The 23,585-nt window shown below is 43.0% G+C and overlaps 1 protein-coding gene across 1 annotated transcript in view; it reads right to left on the bottom strand.

The window, feature by feature from the left end:
* The window catches only part of LOC137618217 (lysosomal alpha-glucosidase-like), a 109,314-nt gene that overhangs the window by 28,863 nt on the left and 56,866 nt on the right, over positions 1 to 23,585 (bottom strand). Inside the window, exons 11-13 of the mRNA XM_068348335.1 lie at positions 23,019 to 23,156; positions 10,411 to 10,527; positions 6,252 to 6,454 (exon numbers count right to left, since the gene is read on the bottom strand). Of these exons, the coding sequence (XP_068204436.1) occupies positions 6,252 to 6,454; positions 10,411 to 10,527; positions 23,019 to 23,156 (458 nt within the window). The remainder of the gene's footprint in view (positions 1 to 6,251; positions 6,455 to 10,410; positions 10,528 to 23,018; positions 23,157 to 23,585) is intronic.

The raw sequence follows: 23,585 nt of genomic DNA, 5'->3' as shown, positions 1-23,585 counted from the left end.
AACCATATCCGAGAAAAGCTAAGTTCTCTCAGTGAGGGTTTCACTGGTGCAAAAGCAGCAGACTAGAAGGCAACGTTATGAAACTGCTTGACAGTCTAGTGAGTTGGCAACAACCAAAGATGTGTGACTGAGAAGCATGCGGTAAGGTATGCAGAGCATGCTGTATGCAGAGCATGCTGTATGTAGAGCATGCTGTAAGGTAAGCAGAGCATGTTGCATGGCGTGCGGCTTATGCTGCATGGGATGAGGCTCATGCTGCATGGGATGAGGCTCATGCTGCATGGTATGAGGCTCATGCTGCATGGGATGAGGCTCAAGCTGCAAGGGAAGAGGCTTATGCCGCATGCGTTGAGGAGGATGCCGCATAGTATGATGCTCCTGTCTCATGGGTTGAGGCGGTTGCCACATAGCATGAGGCTCCTGCCTCATGGTTTGAGGAGGATGCCGCATAGCATGAGGCTGCTCATAGCATGAGACTCCTGCCTCATGGGTTGAGGAGGATGCCGCATAGCATGAGGCTCCTGCCTCATGGGTTGAGGAGGATGCCGCATAGCATGAGGCTGCCTCATGGGTAGAGGAGGATGTCGCATAGCATGAGGCTCCTGCCTCATGGGTTGAGGAGGATGCCGCATAGCATGAGGCTCCTGCCTCATGGTTTGAGGAGGATGCCGCATAGCATGAGGCTCCTGTGAGGTTCCTGCCTCAAGAGTTGCGTCTGCCTCAAGGGTTGAGGAGGTAGCTGCGCAGAGAGAGGCTCATGCTGTGAAGAATGCGGTTGCTGCATGCGTTGAGGCGGCTGCCTCATAGCATGAGGTTCCTCAAGAGTTGAGGCTCTTGCCTCAAGAGTTGAGGTTCTTGCCTCAAGAGTGGAGGTGGCTGCCGCAAGAGTTGAGGTTGCTGCCTCAAGGATGGTGGAGGTTGCCGCAACGCAAGAGGTTGCTGCATAGCGTTGGTATCTGGCAACTCCCAATGCGGCAGCTCACGCGTGGAGGTAGGTTGAGGAACCTCAACATCATACGTCTGGCAGGGTGGACTGCGCAGAGGTGGAGTTGAGGTTGCTGCCTCGAGGATGGTGGAGGTTGTCGCACCGCAAGAGGTTGTTGCCTCGAGGATGGAGGAGGTAGTCGCAACGCATGAGGCTCCTACCTCAAGGGTAGAGGAGGTTGCTGCAAAGCATAAGGCTCCTGCCTCAAGTGTTGAGGAGGTTGCCGCGTGGCAAGAGGCTCCTGCCTCAAGGAAAGTGGAGGTTGCTGCACAGAGCTGGTATCTGGCAACTCCCAATGCGGCAGCTCACGCATGGAGGTAGCTTGAGGAACCTCAACATCATACGTCTGGCAGGCTGGACTGCGTAGAGGTGGAGGAGCGCTCGCAGGAGGAGGTGTGTTAACCTTCTCTGCCTGAAACTCCTGCATCAACACCGCAAGCTGAGACTGCATTGTCTGCAGCATAGACCACTAGAGTTTAAGAAAGACAACAACAAACGGAGCTACTGTCCGTTGAGACTGAGGGTCTAAAACAGCTGGTGCGGCAACAGACGGAGCTACTGCCTGTTGCGATACCACCTTGCCTCTCTGGGAGGTGTGCAGTTGTCGTACTGCAGCAAGTCCGAACTGACCCAGTGCTAATGGCTACACCTAGGAGTTGGACTTGCGCGGAAGGGACCGACTTGCACTTAAAAACTGCAAGATTTGGTCCATGGTTTCTGTGAGAAACCTCTTCCGCAGACGAGGAATAAAAGTGCTCTCTCGTCTTTGTGTGGGTGGGGTGATCACGTCGGCAACGTGTGTAGATACACCCGAAACCACGGAGGGAAACGTCTGTTCGTCGATCAAGGCCTGCTGAACCCATAAGTCCTTCGACATTACTTCTCCCCTGGGCTTGGGAGCTTGTAAGAGGTCCCAGACTAGGCGAACAACTGGCACGAACAGACGAACCCTCGAACGCAACACTGTAACACTTTGCGCTTATCACTTATCACTTTTGATTTTCTGTTTGCACTTATTTCACTGAACTCGAAACTTTAAGTGGTTTGTACCTGAAACACGCAATTCTATCCTTCCTTAAAAGTTAGTAATTGCGAAAACAGAATTACAATGTAACAGAAAAATATAATGAAAGATAAATAATTCAGTGGCTGGAAAGAGACTAAACACTAGATCAAATAAACTACGTTTAACCCTGGATAGGTACGGTGGGTCGTTTGCGACCCCGAGCGTCAAAAAAAAACAGGTTTTTCTCACGTGACTCACCCCTGTGACTGAATTTGTGGGTGATCGACCTGCAGGAGGTGTCTCCCCTACACGCTCTAGTAGTGTCCAGATGTGCATTGCTGTAGCTGTACTCCTTCCCCGATTTCTGAGACGCGTCGGGGTCGTTCGCGTCCGAGTTTACCCTTCTGAGGTAGTTTGCATAATTATCAAAGTTATTACGTATTATGAAATTGTCGTAGAATGGTGCAACTTGTATAGGTTATCAGTTGTGGAAAGTCTTGGTGGATTGTTTGGCTACCATGTGCATGTTTTTTTTTTTAGTTAAAATGTCGTTCATCACCACGAGGACCATTTTACCGCGAGTGCCCCTTTTTCATTTTTTTTCATTTTTTTGCCAAGTCATTTTTCCGTAAGATATTGCCAAATAGTGTCGTAAAACTTTTGCTTGTTTAGTGTTGGAAAGTGTGTCTAGATGATCTGGCTACCCATGCATGACTTTGTTTTTGTCAGATACGACGTAGTTATTGGTATATTGGGTATTTAACTGCGGTTACCAATTTCTGTTTTTTTTTCAATATTTGTAAAAATTACTACGTAGTAAGGAATTGCCGTATATTATTCATTTTTTTTTTCATGTTTATGTGTTAGAAAGTGTGCCTTGATGGTTGGGCTAACACGTGCATGTCTTTTTTTTTATCTGAGATGTCGTATATTAGAATGTCGGGCATTTTACCGCGAGTGTCCCTTTTTAATTTTTTTTAATTTTTTTGCCAAGTCATTTTTCCGTAAGATATTGCGAAATAGTGTCGTAAAACTTTTGCTTTTTTAATGTTGGAAAGTGTGTCTAGATGATCTGGCTACCCATGCGTGATTTTGTTTTTGTCAGATACGACGTAGTTATTGGTATATTGGGTATTTAACTGCGGTTGCCAATTTCTGTTTTTTTTTCAATATTTGTAAAAATTTACTACGTAGTAAGGAATTGCCGTATATTATTGATTTTTTTTTCATGTTTATGTGTTAGAAAGTGTGCCTTGATGGTTGGGCTAACACGTGCATGTCTTTTTTTTTTATCTGAGATGCCGTATATTAGAATGTTGGGCATTTTTCCGCGAGTGCCCCTTTTATTTGTTTTGCATTTTTTTGCTTAGTCATGTTACCGTAAGGAATTGGCAAGTAGTGTCGCAAAACTTATATTTTTATAGTGTTGGAAAGTGTTTCTAGATGATCTGGCTACCCATGCCTATTTTTTTTTTAGCCAGATATGGCGTATATATAAGTATGTGTTCGATTTTCCTGTGATTGCCATTTTTTCGTTTTTTCCCATTTCTTTCAAAATTACTACGTACTAAGGAACTATCACAGAGTAATATTTCATTTATATGTTTATTTGTCGGAAAATATGCCTTGATGGTTTGCCTAGCACGTGGCTGAAATTTTTTTTTTCTGAAATGCCGTATATTAGAATGGCCATTTTTCCACGAGTGCCCCTTTTTATTTGTTTTGCATTTTTTTGCTTAGTCATGTTACCGTAAGGAATTGGCAAGTAGTGTCGCAAAACTTATATTTTTATAGTGTTGGAAAGTGTTTCTAGATGATCTGGCTACCCATGCCTATCTTTTTTTTAGCCAGATATGGCGTATATATAGGTATGTGTTCGATTTTCCGGTGATTGCCATTTTTTCGTTTTTTCCCAATTCTTTCAAAATTACTACGTACTAAGGAACTATCACAGAGTAATGATTCCTCTAGATGTTTATTTGTCGGAAAATTTTGTTTACTTTTTTTTTGATTGAATATCATCAAATTTTTTTAGCTAAAATATTGTTTTACATTTTTTTTTTTCGATTTTATTTCCCTTCAAAAAAAATTTTTTGGGTCAGAATTTTAATTTTATAGTCGTAAAATAATCGACAATTATCCAGCAACCCACCATACAATTTTTATGCATATCCAATAATAATTAGATTAGTAAATAACACCTTGAAATTGACATACCCTTCCTACATTTCAAGTGGCAGATTAGGGAGTCTGAGTCAGTGTGGTTGGCGGCCATTTTGTGGACATATCCGAAGCGTAAGCTGCCCTATCTATATATATTCTTGTTCCCTATAGAATTTGTGATATTTTGGTATATTTTTACCTGCATAAATATCATATTATATATTAAATATATGTATTTTTTTACGAAATTTCCAAGTACTCAAAAAATTACCTTTAGATATGGCCCCTGATATAAATGTAATTTACAAAATAATGAAGATTTTTTTACATATTTCTATTTTAGGATAACATATGTTTATTCCCTAAAAAAATTAGCCACTTCCTATTTCATTTGGGTACCCAAAAAAATTCATGAAATTTGGACAATTTTTTTTGGCCAAAAAAAGTTACCCTTTTTTTCTCATTTCAGATCTTCACCTCCATGGGTCTGACTTCATCCAAAATACATCAAGATGTGTCCTAAACATTCAAGAATCAATTCCTAAAAGGATTTGTGTATATATGTATAAACTTTTTTTTTATGAATTTTTATGTCAGGTCTTTTTTTTTTCTACTTAATTTTTTAAAATATTTATAATAAATAGTTTTTCTGCAGATGAGTAGTATTTATCTTTACAGTTGTTTTAAGCATTCATTGAAGTTTTTTTTGGCAAAAGAAAAAAGGAGGTTACTGCAAAAACTGATTTTTCAAGAATTTTTTTTGGCGTCGGGGTCGTTCGCGTCCGAGTATACCCTTAAAGGGGTGTCCGAGGACCGTACCTATCCAGGGTTAAAATCTCTCACCGCATAAAGCTTGAGAACAAGAATAAAACTCTAGAAACGTTTACCTTCTTCCCCTAAAGAGACTAGGGAGAAGAGCAAAAACGATAACAACGTTACTCGCTTGAACGAAACGTTTATCCTCCTCTCTCTCCCTCCGTCTCTATCTCTCTCTCTCTCTCTCTCTCTCTTGACTTAGAACCTGAGAGATGAGCCCAATCATATATATCGTTAAAACATATTATTGTTAAAGGAAAAAAACTGAAAGATTTCCCAAATAAAAAGTTCCTTTATTAGAATTAAAACCATTAAGCTAAGAAAGAATGAACAAAACGCTAGAATCGGTTTACTCTTACTGCAACGTGACACTGTGAAAATTCTCTCTCTATCGTAACGATAGAGCGCAAGTTGAACGTTCTGAACGTCAACAACTGCAGAGACAAAACAAAACGTTAGTTCAACTTTGAAAACAGTACGAGACTATCAAAGAAATTCTTTCAAAAACATTAAAATAGCATAATATGTTAACAGGTAAAAACGAAATGACGGGCTCAATGTTAATTAACTTCGGTACCAAGAAAAGACCGCCTACTATTAGGAAAGGTCGAATATAAACAAAAATAAAAATTAATTTTAATAAGTTTATAATAAAAGGAAGTTAATCGAAGAGGCCTATAAAAGGCGGAGAGATATAAAATAAATCTATAACTTTTGTTAAGCAAAATTAAGAAAGAGAGTCTATACTCTCTTAGACACCAACACTTCCGTCTAAGGGAAGGGTCGGCCATTTAAAAGTGAAAGAGAGTTCATACTCTCTTCGTCACCATAATTAATCAAATTAATTCCAAAAGCTAGCTAAGCTAATGATAAAACTTCCTGAATAGCGAAAGCTAAACTCTAGAGCAAATACATCACCAAATCGTGAGCAAAAACTCCAGAATCAACAGCGTATCCATGTAGGTCTAGCCGGAGGCACGACAGAGGAAAAATTGAGGTGGTGTTGACAAGAAGTACTGGAGTACCTGACCACAGATGGCGCTGTGGTGTTCACCCCCACCTGTATAGCGATCGCTGGCGTATCCCGACCGTAGATTTCTGTCGGCAACAGAGTTGACAGCTACATGATTATCGGGTAAGATTAATATTGAAAAATACAATATATTAAAATAGTATACTTTAAAGGAATGTAAATAAACAAATGAATAACATTCCTATACTGTACTATCATAGCTACACCATCAAATACTTTTAGCACTGAAAATATGTTTAGAAACTTACTTATTGGTTGCTATAGCTTCAGTAAATCCATAGAGATTGTGAATACTGTAGTGGTTGCCAAAGTAATGCCTGGCAGACATACAGATTGTGTGGTAGTAGAGGCTTCCGCCATGAACCTCCGGTAGGAAAGGAGGATGCTCTAAATTGTTACTACTACAGCCATCGTAGCTACCAGACCAGAAGTTTGACGGTTCATTCATGTCCTGTAAAATAGTAAGCAGCATATCAGCTACCACACTATGATTTTGAATGACTGTTCATGACCTGCAAAACACAAAGAAAGGGTATTAACAAGCAGACCTAAAGTTTGATAGCTTATTTATGTCCAGTGAAATACAGAGGAGTCTTAGTAGAAAAAAAAAAAAAAAAAAAAAAAAAAAAAAAAAAACAACAACAACAACAACAACAACAACAACAACAACAACAACAACAACAACAACAACAACAACAACAACAACAACAACAACAACAACAACAACAACAGGAACTCTAAAGTTTGCATGTGGCCTGTAAATAAGTACAGTGCTAGCTACTATACTTATTGAAAAATTCCATATTCTAAGTCTGTATTTTTTTCTAATGATAGAAACCTGACTCCTTTCATAGGAGTATGCTATCAGCATAGCTGGAAATTGGCTGTTATTATATGTAATGAGGTGTCAGTAATTAATAGCTGGTGGCTGAAACGTCCTGCCCACTGCCAAGATAAGAAACTTAAAGGATTCAGATTTGTGTAGTTTGGAAAAATACAAATTAGATTACTTTAAAAATTTGTGATTTGTTCCTCCACAAATACAAACCTTCATCTTTTAATAAAAGACTTATCTTAAGGAAGGAGGAAGTCCCTGTGACCAAACTGACTGGTTTACTATCCCAGAAAATGTCAAAGGATTTTGGTCCTGTACAGGAGCGAGCGTGACGACTCCTATAAACCCCTTAATGACCTGGACATGAAGATATGGCAAATGGTAGGCTAGTTCATTACCAGGCACCAGTAGACAGTAAAGAAAACATATTTCTGTATGGAGATGTTGGCAGAATGTATAATCATTATGAGATTTGGGTTTGCATATATTTGGCCATCTTCTCTCTCATCTGGCTGGACGGAAGAAAAACTTCTAAACAAAATTTATTTGTTAAGAAAAGTTAACTAGATCTCAATCACATAGTTCCTTACATCTACTAACCGATCCAGCAAATAACAGAGAGACTGCAGCGCCCAAAGAAAGGTGAAGAAAGAAGAGGTAAAATGGCCAATTAGTCTTACCTCTAATTCTAGACTTACATCTCGACCGCTATCTTCAATGGGATGTTTCTTGAGCAGCTACCACTAGACCAAAGATACTGGTATCCAAGGACCTATGTGTATATTCCTAAAGGCAGAGAAGGTTCTGTTGTTACCCAACTCATGTCTTTAGGAATTGTGCCCTCAACAGGTTTTTCCTGAAAGCTGGGGTATATCAGAAATTTTTGACTTAGTGCAAATGAATCTGGGAAGGTTATTTTGTCTCCTCATCTGCAGGGAAAGGGCATTTGATTGCCTTTTGAAGCCGGAAAGAAACAGTATTCCATGATCATTTCCATATTTCTTCCATTGCTATGATAGGAATCATAGAGTTCTCCCAGAACAGGACAGTAAGTCATATGGTATCTGCTAGCTACTTTTTATAGGGGAGAGGACTTGAAGTCATGTACGGCTAAGTTCTAGATCCTGAACTCAAACTGCTGAATCAAAGTGATGGAGTTCCTCTATCCTTTAAAATGGCTTGTGACACAAGCAAAGATACTTGCTTCATCAGGACTAGGCTAGCGAAGGATAGTTTCGAGGGTCTAGGCCTTATCTACAGTCCATCCTGTAGGTTTGAGCGAGGATCGCCTGAGAGGCCTGTGAACTTGCAAATTGTTTCCTGCAACGAGCTCCCTAGGAGCTCCTCATGGTCTTGTCGACTTTCAGAAGGAGTCTAGACCCAATACCTAGTTGAAACATGGATCGCAGGCTGAACGGTATCCTTTACCGTGAATATTAAGGAGCTTCCCTAATCAAGAAGAAATAGCCAATCCAGATAACACTTAATGTAAGGCTCCTTGGGTGCAATCAGGGTCAGACTGAACCTCACTGCTGTCAACGTCACCGACTGTTAAGTGATCAGTGAACAGGAAGGGATGAAGTGTCTAGAATCCCTAGGGATGTTTGAAGGCATCACTAAAAATTGCTGACTGCAACTGGACAGAAGAAAATGGAAGTTTCTTGTCCAAGTGAATGGTGAGCAGAAGCCTTTCTGCCATGCAATGAAGTAGAGATCACAAATGATCCTAATATTGAGGTACTATCGACTAAGTATGTTTGCTCGAACAGTCTTCATGCCCGAAAGAACCCTGAAAGCAGCTGTACCTTGATGACAACCCAAGATTGCTCCTACTTGTTAAGGGTCTGTGAAACGAGCCTATAAGTTTACGTAAATCACGAAAGGAAGCATGCCATTTTCAGTTACCAAATATTTTACCAACCTCACTTACAAAGTATCCATGTTATTTGCCATATGGTTTTAAACAAGTAATGCTTCAGGAAATACTAGAGCACTCACTGGGGAGCCATCCATGAGGAACTTGCCTCTTTGACAACACAAGAAGTCTCATCGTCAACACATAAACGCGTAATAAAACCTTAGTAATCGTAGCTAAAGTCTTGAGGATCTATGCATACGTAGGTAACAAACTAAAGTCAGATGTCAATAGGTTGATGAATCTCTTGTCATCCCTTGAAGAATCCCCCCAAAAACATTCACTGGCTGATCCAGAAACAAAATTGGGGGGATCCAATGAAAGGAAAAAGAGATGAATGAGTATTAGCTGATCTCCTTCAATAGCTGAACTACTTCTGGATCTCATGTTTTTCCTTTGCCAACAATTGTGCTAGCACAATGTGTCTTCTTGATGCTTGCACAAGTGCTGAGATAGGAGATGAGAAGTCACCTGTTCCAACCCTTATCAAAGAAATAATAGTGGGAAGATCTGTCCTAGATTGGACCCTGAATGAAGGATAATTTGGGCTGCTGCAAGATTTCTGGGCTGGTCAACTGAACAGAGCTTCTGGATAGCAAGCAATCAGTAAAGGTAGTCTGTTGACATCAGAAACACCCTCGATACCTTTGCTACTAAGAGGTTTTATCGAAAAGGGAGCAAATGTGCCAACCCCCAGACTTCATGAGCTTTAGCTTGAAATAATGAGTCAGCACCTTCAGCTAAAGATTCATACACTAGCATGATTACAGTAAGAATCTGAAGGACAGTGTGTTCTTGGATACATCTCTCTTGTTCCTGTCCAGTCAGTGCAAATGAACAATCTTTGATAATCAAGACTGAGGTGACGAGTTCTGAACAGACATCAATGCAGAACCCTCAAATGACATATTAGTAATTCCTTGAATCATTAACATCAAAGAACCTAAGGACGAAGATTGAAAAGGTCTACAATAGAATCTTTTGTTAGGAGCTAACAAATTCTGGGTTTTTGCCAGATTTGAGAAAAATTAAGAGAGTGATACCCATCCCTCAGTGTAATGCCCATAATCTAAATACAAAATAAGAATAAATAAAAGATGCAGTGTCACATGAAATTTAGTAATATAAAAAATGACTGTTTGGATTCACTTTGCAGGTATACACACATCAATTAAGCATACTGCTGTGTTTAATATCATCATTGGGAAAGATTAAGTAATACAGTATGCAATGAATAAAAATAAGTAAAAATTGGTAAAATACAATGATAGTACATTACAGTATGCGCAGAATAAAAACAAGTATTTAGAACTTATTTTTCACAAAGCATAAATCACTATAAAAGTTAAGTTATATAAAGTAAGACAGTACAGCACAATGGAACTAAACTTGTGTTCTTATATTACACCAAATGACTACAGGTTTGACATTTTTTACAGAAATATGAAAGTGTGGGAGAGTTGGTAAAGTTTGTATTGGGAATGAAATATAAAAATAAATAACTACTAATATAAGAATACAGGTACCTGAAATCTTATTATAAATAAAATAATAAACTAATAAAAATGAGTTGTAATGTGTTGTACATAGAAGCAAATCAAAATAGACATTAAGTAATAGTTACAAATATTATTAACATAAAGAGCAGAAAACTTACGATCCAAGCTCCATCAAACTCAACCCAGCTATGATAGCGCAACAGCTGACGACCCCAGTAGTAAGTGCCAAGAGGATGAGTAAAATCTGGCCATGTTGTAGTAGCTGTATTCCAAACCTAATGTGAAAATGACAAAGAATATTCAGTACAGTATTCTTCTGTTTGAAAGTCATTAATGGATCTACTTCCTTGTACACATGAGTCTGAAATATAACAATTCAATAGGACAATTAATTAATTTCCTAAAACTTTAACATTAGGATATAGTATTTTTAAAACTCTTTACTTGAGCTTAAAAAGCATTCAAGATCCTCTTGGGGGATGATACTAAATACAATGTACTAATTTGTTTGCTTCATTAAATCCACAAAAGTATAAGCATTTCAGGTTATCCTTATTAGGTTTTATTACCAAACCTATTCTTGTGATCAATAGATAAGTAAATATGTTATTTTCATTAGTAAAATAAATTTTTGAATATACTTACCCGATGATCATGTAGCTGTCAACTCCGTTGCCTGACAGAAATCTACGGTCGGGATACGCCAGCGATCGCTATACAGGTGGGGGTGTACACAACAGCGCCATCTGTGAGTAGGTACTCAAGTACTTCTTGTCAACAAGAACTCAATTTTCTCCTCGGTCCACTGGTTCTCTATGGGGAGGAAGGGCGGGTTCTTAAATTCATGATCATCGGGTAAGTATATTCAAAAATTTATTTTACTAATGAAAATAACATTTTTCAATATTAATCTTACCCGATGATCATGTAGCTGATTCACACCCAGGGTGGTGGGTGGAGACCAGCATACATGTTAACAAAGAAGCTAAGTATCCCGTATTTCATTTTATCAGTTATTCAAAATAACAAACATAAAATAAATAAGTACCTGGTAAGGAAGTCGACTTGAACTATTACTCTGCCTTTTTTAAGTACGTCTTCCTTACTGAGCATAGCGGTCCTCTTAGGATGCTGAACCACTCCTAGGTGCTGAAGTATAAAGGGCTGCAACCCATACTAAAGGACCTCATCACAACCTCTAACCTAGGCGCTTCTCAAGAAAGAATTTGACCACCCGCCAAATCAACCAGGATGCGGAAGGCTTCTTAGCCTTCCGTACAACCCAAAACAACAATAAAAAGTATTCAAGAGAAAGATTAAAAAGGTTATGGGATTATGGGAATGTAGTGGCTGAGCCCTAACCTACTATTGCACTCGCTGCTACGAATGGTCCCAGGGTGTAGCAGTTCTCGTAAAGAGACTGGACATCTTTGAGATAGAATGATGCGAACACTGACTTGCTTCTCCAATAGGTTGCATCCATAACACTCTGCAGAGAACGGTTCTGTTTGAAGGCCACTGAAGTAGCAACAGATCTCACTTCATGTGTCCTTACCTTCAGCAAAGCAAGGTCTTCTTCCTTCAGATGAGAATGTGCTTCTCTAATCAGAAGCCTGATGTAGTAAGAAACTGCGTTCTTAGACATCGGTAGAGAAGGCTTCTTGATAGCACACCATAAAGCTTCTGATTGTCCTCGTAATGGCTTTGACCTTCTTAAATAGTACCTAAGAGCTCTTACTGGGCAAAGTACTCTCTCTAGTTCGTTCCCCACCAAGTTGGACAGGCTTGGGATCTCGAACGACTTAGGCCAAGGACGGGAAGGAAGCTCGTTTTTAGCCAAAAAACCGAGCTGCAAGGAACATGTAGCCGTTTCAGAAGTAAAACCTATGTTCCTGCTGAAGGCGTGGATCTCACTTACTCTTTTAGCTGTTGCTAAGCACACGAGGAAAAGAGTTTTTAATGTGAGGTCCTTAAAAGAGGCTGATTGGAGCGGTTCAAATCTTGATGACATTAGGAACCTTAAAACCACGTCTAGATTCCAGCCTGGAGTGGACAACCGACGTTCCTTTGAGGTCTCAAAAGACCTAAGGAGGTCCTGTAGATCTTTGTTGGTGGAAAGATCCAAGCCTCTGTGGCGGAAAACCGCTGCCAACATACTTCTGTAACCCTTGATCGTAGGAGCTGATAGGGATCTTACGTTCCTTAGATGTAACAGGAAGTCAGCAATCTGGGTTACAGTGGTACTGGTTGAGGAAACCGCATTCGCCTTGCACCAGCTTCGGAAGACTTCCCATTTAGACTGATAGACTCTGAGAGTGGATGTCCTCCTTGCTCTGGCAATCGCTCTGGCTGCCTCCTTCGAAAAGCCTCTAGCTCTTGAGAGTCTTTCGATAGTCTGAAGGCAGTCAGACGAAGAGCGTGGAGGTTTGGGTGTACCTTCTTTACGTGAGGTTGACGCAGAAGGTCCACTCTTAGAGGAAGAGTCCTGGGAACGTCGACTAGCCATTGCAGTACCTCGGTGAACCATTCTCTCGCGGGCCAGAGGGGAGCAACCAACGTCAGCCGTGTCCCTTTGTGAGAGGCGAACTTCTGAAGTACCCTGTTGACAATCTTGAACGGCGGGAACGCATACAGGTCGAGATGGGACCAATCCAGCAGAAAGGCATCCACGTGAACTGCTGCTGGGTCTGGAATCGGAGAACAATACATCGGGAGCCTCCTGGTCATCGAGGTAGCGAATAGATCTATGGTTGGCTGACCCCACAGGGCCCATAGTCTGCTGCAAACATTCTTGTGAAGGGTCCACTCTGTGGGGATGACCTGACCCTTCCGGCTGAGGCGATCTGCCATGACATTCATATCGCCCTGAATGAACCTCGTTACCAGCGAAAGCTTTCGATCGTTTGACCAAATGAGGAGGTCCCTTGCGATCTCGAACAACTTCCTCGAATGAGTCCCTCCCTGCTTGGAGATGTAAGCCAAGGCTGTGGTGTTGTCGGAGTTCACCTCCACCACCTTGTTTAGCTGGAGGGACTTGAAGTTTATCAAGGCCAGATGAACCGCCAACAACTCCTTGCAATTGATGTGAAGTGTCCTTTGCTCCTGATTCCATGTGCCCGAGCATTCCTGTCCGTCCAGTGTCGCACCCCAGCCCGTGTCCGATGCGTCCGAGAAGAGACGGTGGTTGGGGGTCTGAACAGCCAAAGGTAGACCTTCCTTGAGAAGAATGCTGTTCTTCCACCACGTTAGAGTAGACCTCATCTCTTCGGAAACAGGCACTGAGACCGCCTCTAGCGTCGTGTCCTTTACCCAGTGAGCAGCTAGATGATACTGAAGGGGGCGGAGGTGGAGTCTCCCTAACTCGATGAACTGGGCCAGCGATGAAAGTGTCCCTGTTAGACTCATCCACTGCCTGACTGAACATCGGTTCCTTCTCAGCATGCTCTGGATGCATTCTAGGGCTTGATTGATCCTTGGGGCCGACGGAAAAGCCCGAAAAGCTCGACTCTGAATCTCCATACCTAGATAGACAATGGTCTGGGATGGGACGAGCTGGGACTTCTCTATATTGACCAGGAGGCCCAATTCCTTGGTCAGATCCATAGTCCATCTGAGATTCTCCAGACAGCGACGACTTGTTGGAGCTCTTAAAAGCCAGTCGTCCAAATAGAGGGAGGCTCTGATGTCTGCCAAGTGAAGGAATTTCGCAATATTCCTCATCAGTCTGGTAAACACAAGAGGTGCCGTGCTTAGGCCAAAGCACAGGGCTTGGAACTGGTACACAACCTTTCCAAAGACGAACCTTAGGAAAGGTTGGGAGTCTGGATGGATGGGGACGTGAAAGTACGCGTCTTTCAGGTCTAACGAGACCATCCAGTCCTCCTGCCTGACCGCTGCTAGGACCGACTTCGTCGTCTCCATCGTGAACGTCTGCTTGGTGACAAAAGCATTGAGAGCACTGACGTCCAGCACCGGTCTCCAACCTCCTGTCTTCTTCGCTACCAGGAAGAGACGGTTGTAGAAGCCCGGGGATTGATGGTCCCGGACTATGACAACTGCTTCCTTTTGTAGCAAGAGCGACACCTCTTGTTGCAACGCTAGCCTCTTGTCCTTCTCCTTGTAGTTGGGAGAGAGGTTGATGGGAGATGTAGCTAGAGGGGGACTGCGGCAGAACGGAATTCTGTATCCCTCCCTTAGCCACTTCACAGACTGAGCGTCTGCACCTCTGCTCTCCCAAGCTTGCCAGAAGGTCTTGAGTCTGGCTCCCACTACTGTCTGGAGAGGAAGAAAGTCAGAACTTGCCTTTTGCGGACTTGGAACCCTTCTTGGATTTGCCACGGTGACTGTCGGCACGGGTACCTCCTCTGCTGGAGGTTCTGCCACGAAAGGGCGGGATGAACCGAGTTGCAGGAGTGTCTACTGCTGCAGGGCGGAAGGGTCTAGGCACGGAAGGTAAGGTTTTAGCCTTACGTGCAGAAGATGCCATCAGATCATGGGTATCCTTCTGGATAAGAGAGGCAGCCATCCCCTTAATCAGTTCCTCCGGAAACAGACACTTGGAGAGAGGAGCAAACAACAACTCTGACTTCTGGCAAGGAGTGATACCAGCCGATAAGAAGGAGCAAAGATGTTCTCTCTTCTTGAGCACTCCCGACACGTACGAAGCCGCAAGTTCACCAGACCCATCCCGAATGGCTTTGTCCATGCTAGACATGATCAGCATGGCAGAGTCCCTATCTGAAGGGGAAGTCTTCCTGCTTAAGGCTCCCAAACACCAATCGAGGAAGTTGAAGATCTCGAAGGCACGAAAGACTCCCTTCAACAGATGGTCCATATCAGAAAAGGACCAGCAGATCTTCGATCGTCTCATAGCCAACCTGCGGGGAGAGTCAACCAGACTTGAGAAGTCGCCCTGGGCAGAGGCAGGAACTCCCAAGCCGGGTTCCTCTCCCGTGGCATACCAGACGCTCGACTTGGAAGCAAGCTTGGTAGGCGGAAAGATGAATGCAGTCTTTCCCAGTTGCTTCTTGGAATGCAACCACTCTCCCATAACCCTCAAAGCTCTCTTAGAAGATCGTGCGAGAACAAGCTTGGTGAAGGCAGGCGCAGCAGACTGCATGCCCAGAGCAAACTCGGAGGGCGGAGAGCGAGGGGTTGCAGACACAAACTGCTCAGGATACAAGTCCCTGAACAAGGCAAGGACTTTACGAAAGTCTAAGGAGGGAGGCGTAGACTTGGGCCCTTCAAAGTCAGAGTGTGGCTCATCCAAGTGTGCAGCTTCGTCATCCGATACTCCATCATCCGAAAGCTGAGTAGGAAGTGGCAAAGGCAGAGCAGAAAGCTGAACGGCTGAATCCGGCAGAACGGGTGCATGCGTAGCTGCGGATCCAACATCATGCCGCTGCTGGTCTGTCTGCGAGCTGGCAACAACAAAAGCAGAGTGCTGGTGCGTGGGTGGGGCTGCGGTGGGTTGCGGAGCATGCTGTATGGTATGCGGAGCATGCTGTATGGTATGCGGCGCATGCCGCATGGGTTGCGGAGAAAGCCGCATAGTGCTGGAACACGGCAGCTCTACAGCAGCAAGAACATGCGTCTGGCAGGGTGGACTGCGCAACGGTGGTGGAGCTCTCACAGGTGGAGTGTGGGAGCAGGCCGCCGCAGTATCTGCTGAGCGCACAACCTCGGCGGGTTGTAGGTTAACAGGTGCAGTGTTAACCTTCTCAGCATGATACTCCTGCATGAATGCCGCAAGCTGAGACTGCATAGTCTGCAGCATGGACCACTTAGGGTCTACCGTGGTCGGAACAACAACAGACGGAGCAGAGGCCTGTTGTGGAACCACTCTACCTCTCTTGGGAGGTGTGCAGTCATCAGATGACTGCAGCGAGTCCGAACTGACCCAGTGGCTACACCTGGGCCGTTGGACTCGCTCGGAAGGGACCTTACGTTTGAGCGGTCGTGAGACCTTGGTCCATCGTTTCCTCCTGGAAACTTCTTCCACAGACGAGGAATGTAAGGGCTCATTCGTCTGTTTGTGGATGGGACGATCTTGAACAGATACGTCCGCAACCACTGAGGATACATCCGTGCGCCGATCAAGGCCTGCCGAACCCTTTGGTCCTTCGACATTGCTTCTCCCCTGGGCTTGGGAGCTTGCAAGAGGTCCCGGACTGGGAGGACGACTGGCACGCACAGATGTACCCTCATGCACAACACTGACACTGACACTTTTCACATCACTAGCACTAACACTTCCCACTGCACTTTTCGCTTTCAGCTCTCTGACATCTGCCAAGAGCTGATTACGGTCATTAGCCAATGACTCCACACGGTCACCTAGAGCCTGAATGGCACGCAACATATCCGCCATGGATGGCTGAGCACTATTAGCAGGTTCGGGAGTCACCACCACAGGGGAAGGAAAAGGTTGAGGGGCATGGGGAGAGGAAAAATCCACAGAGCGAGAAGAACTCCTCCTGATTCTCTCCTTCTCTAACCTACGTGCATTTTTGAGGAATTCGTTAAAATCGAATTCCGAAAGCCCAGCGCATTCCCCACATCGATCTTCCAATTGACAGGTTTTACCCCTACAATTGAAACAAACGGTGTGAGGATCTAAAGAGGCCTTCGGAAGACGCCTAGCACAAGTCCTAACACTACACTGCCTGTATTTAGGGACTTGAGACTGGTCAGACATCTTGAATTTAGAAGTAGTCAAGGGGGAATTCCAAAATCTAGCAAAGTTCGTTAACAATTAATCCAAATTAATTCCAAAAGCTTGCTAAGCTAATGATAAAGCTTCCTGAATAGCGAAGGCTAAACTCTAGAGTAAATACATCACCAAATCGTGAACAACAACTCCAGAATCAACAGCGTATCCAAGTAGGTCTTGCCGGCGGCACGACAGAGGAAAAATTGAGTTCTTGTTGACAAGAAGTACTTGAGTACCTACTCACAGATGGCGCTGTTGTGTACACCCCCACCTGGATAGCGATCGCTGGCGTATCCCGACCGTAGATTTCTGTCGGGCAACGGAGTTGACAGCTACATGATCATCGGGTAAGATTAATATTGAAAAAGCTAATGCATATAATCACATATGTCAAGATCAATTCAGTGTAATGCCTCATATGTAATCCACATGAAGAGTAAGTAATCTACTGTAATGAATAATGTGCACAAGTAAATATGAAACAACAAAATACAATGATCACACTAAGAAAAAAATTTACAACCATAACTACACAGTACAATACTGTACACTACTGAACTAAGCCTGACTGGAGGTGGTGGAAATAGAGACGACTAATACTGTAAAGCCAAAAATCTCTTGAACTTTATTGATGAAGAATACTGTACTATTCATTTTTCACTGTACTAACGATAAATACCTGGATATGTAAACTCAAATTAAAGCTCATAAGCACTGTGGACCCATAACAACCCTGCAACACTGGTGTAGGATACATTAATAGCAATGTTTTCAGTAAATAAATCTTACCTTTATATTCCTTGCTAAGCAAAAATGGGAAGCAACAGGAACAATATCAGATTTACTTGACTGATTCATTTCTACTTTATTATCTATTGCAAAAAGTAAGCAAAAGGCTGTAAAATGCTGCTAGGAAAGCACATCACTGAAGAATTTGCAATTGGGTGATGAAAAACACCAGTGATACTTCAATTATTATTAAACAATATTTCACTTCACCTCTTACTCTTTGCTACACTAATGTTGGCCTAATCTAAAGCAAGAATATTTACAATACAACTTACATATATTGCTCTTCATCTGCACATTGTCTAAAAGGACTGTCTTTGCCCACACCTACTTAGTGCTCAAGTAGGAGTGAGACCATTCTTTATGAAAATTGTTCAGGATCACAATTTTGTTGCTGGGTGGCAGGTGATGTTACCATCAGTACATATAAAAATGACAAATTTTAAAGTAATTTGTATTTTTCCTAACGATAAAAACCTGTAGCTATTTATAGGGATTATCTCTCGAAGAAGCTAGAAGACTAGCCATTAAGACTTTTAGGTGAGGTGGCAACTACCGTGTTACAAGTCATGAACAATTTTTAAGTTAGGTTATGAATATAAAGTAAATGATAACACAAGACTAATGAGGGCACAAAAACGTTGCTTGTGACCTCAATGACCTGAGAGTTTTAATTGACTTTAGCCACACATTGTGTCTGGTTGGCGCCATTGTTGTGTATCTGTTCAAAAGACGTTGAGTAGTTTCCTTTCCCACAGGGCATGCGAAAGTAAGGAAACCAAGAAGGCCTAGCAACTGGGGCAGTTAGCTAATTGCAGCCACCCACCCCAAAAAAGTACCCTAGGGATGCCATCAACCCCCTGGGTCAGACTTAAAAGAGACTCAAGTCAGCGAACAAGTTATTCTAAGTCCAAGTCCTACTCGCTGCCGTTCGAAGGAATAGGCCGACTCTGGCCCCACCAGGTTATATCGTATTTAGTGTGTAACTTTATAACAACTTTATTTAGTAAATCCTCTCTCTGTATTTCCTTCACATTGCTAAGTCCTTGGTGGATAAATAACTGTAAAATAATGTATATATGAGACAAGCACTTGAAAGATTTACTTTTTCTCACTGAAGTTAATGTACTGTGACTTTCAAACATTTCAAGCATTTAACTTGTCAAATTAATAGAGACAGATAACCGTGCTCTTTTTATGTAAACTCCTACCTTGTGAATTAAACTTTACGAAATTACTGCCACTCACCACAAGGCCACATGACAACCGCTTCCGCTAGTTAGTGGGGGTAGTAGGGGTGGCACACAACCCAATTCACTCACACACTAGTGTGTCTAACCACTTTAGATTGCAGGCAGAACTTTCTAGGGGGACCGGTGATGGCGGGACAATTTGTATGAATAGCTCCAGGTTTGTAACGTTTGGAAAATTAAAAATAAATTTCAAATTTGTCATTTTTCCAACACTCAATACAAAACTTATACTATTTATAGGGCATACTCACCTATTAGGAGGGTGGAAGTCCAGACCAACTGGCTTGGCCCTTGACCCGGGGTCTTCCTCATACAGGCTTGGCATGTAACTGAAGAAAACCCTGACACCTTGCTAAAACTTTGTGCATCGCGCGAATACCAGCCTGAGACACTTGCGCGCTTGTGATACAAGCAATGTGACAGTCTAGGTAAGATTTCTCAGAGGTAAATAGGAATCTTTAGCATCAATCATAGACGTTATCCCATACCCACCTCACGGAGAGCATGAGGGCCGTAACGAGTATTATTTCTATACTGGGTTACACAAGGGAAATGGTTTTTACCTGCAGATAGGTGAGGCCCGCTTGCCGAGGACCCATGGGTGCTGTTCCCCAAGAGGGTAAGATGAAAGAAAGAAAGAGACTGTCATTCTTACACATTCATCCCATACTAATCCCAGAAAATCTATGCCCTCAACCATCTGCTACTTGTCATCAAGGAACCCGAGGCATTTCAAATAACTTGTAGTGCAGCCACCACAGGACCAATGAAGAACGTCTCCATGTTCCCGTGGGTTACGTCTTGCAAGTAGTGGACAGTGAAGGTAGTCTGACGCTTCCACACACAAGCTTGCAGTACCTGCATCACAGAGTAGTTTCTCTTGAGCACTAGGGACGTCTTGATGCCCCTAACGTCATGAGCTCTAGGTCGAAAAGCAGAAGGAGGGTTGAGATTCAATTCCTAGTCTATGATGGTGTTCTTCATGAGCCTCCCCTTGACCTTCCCCGTGCTAACACTTGGGGGCGAGCTACTACTGTGCGTTTAAATAATACCTTAAACTCCTCACTAAATAAAGTAACAGATGATCTAAGTCATTGGTTACAGAGCAAAGACTCCCAATCTGGAAGGGCCCGAATCTAGGATCCGCTACTCCCGGTTTTTGAGTCTTAGCAATAAACTCAGGAACGAAGCCGAATGTTACCTCACCCCATCCCCTTGAATGGGCAATGTCGTAGGATAGACTATGAAATTCACAAACTCTCTTTGCCGAAGCCAAAGCAAGCATGAACACCATCTTCAGCGTGAGGTGGCGATCTGATGCCTGGCGTAATGATTCATAAGGAGCACCATTCAGAGATCAAAGGATGCGAACCACGTTCCAAGGAGGAGGTCTAACTTTTGACTGGGAGCAAGTAATCTCAAAACTACATAAGACTAGAGACAATGCCAACAAGGAGGAATATCAACTCCTTTCAGTCTAAGGCTGAGTGATAGCCTTTCACCACCGAAACTAAAAGGAGATTTTCCTCCCGAAGGTATACAAGGAACTGCGCTATTACTAGAATAGTGGCAACGAGGGGAGAGATACCGCTTCCACGTCACCAACCACAGAAGACAGTCCACTTAGCCTGGTAGACTGATGCCGAGGATCTTCATAGGTAACCTAACATCCTTTTCGAAACTTGTTGTGAAAAGCCTCTCTGAGAGAGATGCTAGAGTTGTCAAGGAGAAGCCGGATCGCTTGCGGAATCAGAGGGATTGCGCGTGAAAAGGAGCGCGCTGGCGTATAGCGATCACATCTTGGAGACCTGCAAAGAGGAGTCTGTCACAAGTTGACAAACGGCAAGCAGGCGAGCGGCGCGCCGGCAAGCGACATGCTGGAGATCTTGTGCTGGCGATTGGCAGCCTGGCAATCTGTGAAATGGAGATAGGCACGCTGGCAAGCAGTGAGTGGGCGAATGGCAAGATGGCAAGCATCGAGACAAAGTGTGGTGCGCTGGAAAACGGTGAGATGAATCGTGGTGAGAGGCGAGCTGGAGAATGTCTAACAGGTGAAGGGTGAACTGACAAACGGCGCGCTGGGGTGAGACGATCTCGAGATGAAGAGTGATCGCGAACAGGAGAAGAGCGCGGAGACTGGTGAGAAGATCGTCGATCTCTAGAAGGAGAGTGCGGTTTCTGACGGCAGGTGTTAGCAAATGTCTGGATGGGCAAAGGGGACTATTGTCCCTAGAAGATGATGAGGTCCTGAAATGGCGAGAACTCTCATCGTCGATAGTAGATCAACGTTGGGGTGCCGAACGGGCGTGCTGGTCTCATCGGTGGCGATCCTCCAAAGGGGAATCACGCTGAGAAGGACTAGCAGTAGGAGGAGCAGAAGACAAGAGATGGGCCCCGCAGACAGCAAGCACATCAACTTCGGTGCACGCAGGAAAGAAATTCTACCTCGGAAAGGCACAGAAGAAGGCGATCCTGCAATTCCCAGAGACAGCCACGTCTGGAAAAAAATCAAATAAAAAGAAGGACTTGCCCAAAGGCAGGGGCAAAGTTGCTTCTCTAGAGGATGCAGCTTCATCCCAGAACCCAGGGGTTGCATTGGTGTTAACTGGTCAACAATCCTACTTGACCGATCATAGTAAGAGACCAAGCAAGCAGGAACTTCGGGAAGAGATCGGGAGATCAAGGAAGATGTCCGAGGTTTCTTTGCCCTCATGGAAGACCCCAAAGGAGAGGAGTCTCTCTTAGACCTCTTGCGCCGACATCCAAATCTCTCCCACTGAGAAGAAGATCACTCCCAACACTCCGCGCAGGTATTACCCTGGTCACATCGCCGTCCTCGGCATGCCAGACACAACGAATGGGGATCAATCTCTGCAGAGGACATGAAGGTACTGCAAGTGAGTCCTTCATGTCCTGGGCAGGTTCGCATTAGGACGGCGGGAAGAAGACACAAACACCTGGAAAGAGAAAGAAGTTGAGTATTGTTAGCACGGCCAAGTCTATTGGAAGGCAGAGCGGAGACGTCTGATCTCGGCAAAGACGAAAGAGGAAGTGGTTAGACACACTGTTGTGTGAGTGAGTGGGGTAGCTGGCATCCCCCACTTCTCCTCACTACCCCCCTTAACTAGTGGGTTTAGTAGTTGCCCCCTCGATTAAAAGACCTTATGGCTAGTCTTCCAGCTTCGCCGAAGATAATACCTATAAATAGCATAAGGTTTGTACTGAGCGTTGGAACAAAGGCATAAACTGTAAATCATATCCAAGTTCAAGCCACCACCACAAATGCATCTACTGCTTACATTTCAATCAAATTCAGCTCAAACATTTAAATCACAAGGCGAATCATGAGGCTGAAGGTGATTTCCTTCCATCCAGGAACTCACTTGATTATTAGACCATTCCATTCCACAGCTACCTTCACATCAACAAGCTGGATTAGCATACATAGAGTATTCTGCTAATTTGGTCTGGCTGAAAAGAAGTTATTAAAACGTCTTTTACCTCCAATTTAATGTTGTTTAATCTTTGATCTGCTCATTGATCACCATTAAGTGTAGTTTCATTCCCAGTTTGGTATTTCTGTGCAAATAAAAGCAAATGCCTTCAGCAATAAATAAAAATCTGGAATATCTACATAGTACAGTACAATTGCAAGCAAAGCAAATAATAAAAAGGTAAATGTATCATGCTTGGAAAAGATGCTTCAGGAGGGTTACAGCCACTAATTCTTCAACTTAACCAACACTTACTTTAATTTCAGAAAATGTCATGTTTGATCATCTTCTCACCCTCCCTCTATCACAAAGCCATGGAATGGTTTCTATACTTCTTAAAATGTGTACAGTACTCTTTCACAGCATGGATGTTTCCACTCACAAATTTTCATTGTTTATAAAACCTACATTATACAACATTAACCTGTTAATCAGTGTATTTTGTAAAAAAAAAAAATATAATGTAAATATAGTTTCCTTATCTTGCACCCAAATGTATGACATTACTTTGACCTTACCTTGCCGACAAAAGGCATATTGGAGTTATTCCGTACAAAGACATGTAGTGCTAGGCCTTCATCCCAAGGTGGGTATGTGTGAAGAGGCTCTGAAGCACTGATACCTGGATCCACTATGGGCACATAATGCATTCCTGCCTGGAGGGTAAAAAGAAAGAAAACGAATCATGTCGAGTTCAGTTAATCATTTTCTCCTTAATTGGGCTAAATCTAGTTATGTTGGTTTAGGTACCCAAGATATAAGTGAATGGTGAAAAGCAGAATCTTAATATTGTAATAATATTCATGATTTCTATACTTACTTGCCATTAATTTTGTTTCTTTCTCAAAGCTGGTTAAATGTAAACTTCTCAAACATCTGAATATTTCACCTTTTCCTTCAATCTAAAAGAATTCCCCATCAAGTGGAGTATTGAGATTATATAGCAAGATTAGAGCTTAGAAACCCTATCACTATGTTGCCTTTTCAGTTTCCTCATTGCTTTTTTTCTGTTTTTAAAGGTTACTTAGCTGCAGATTAATCAAGGATGTCTTTTGCTGGATATTCATTGTAGTCATGTGTGGAGG

The sequence above is a fragment of the Palaemon carinicauda genome, chromosome 24 (assembly GCF_036898095.1).
Source record: "Palaemon carinicauda isolate YSFRI2023 chromosome 24, ASM3689809v2, whole genome shotgun sequence".
In the NCBI taxonomy this organism is placed as follows: domain Eukaryota; kingdom Metazoa; phylum Arthropoda; class Malacostraca; order Decapoda; family Palaemonidae; genus Palaemon; species Palaemon carinicauda.
The sequence above is the reverse complement of the archived record's forward strand: the minus strand, read 5'-3'. Positions and strand labels throughout refer to the sequence as shown.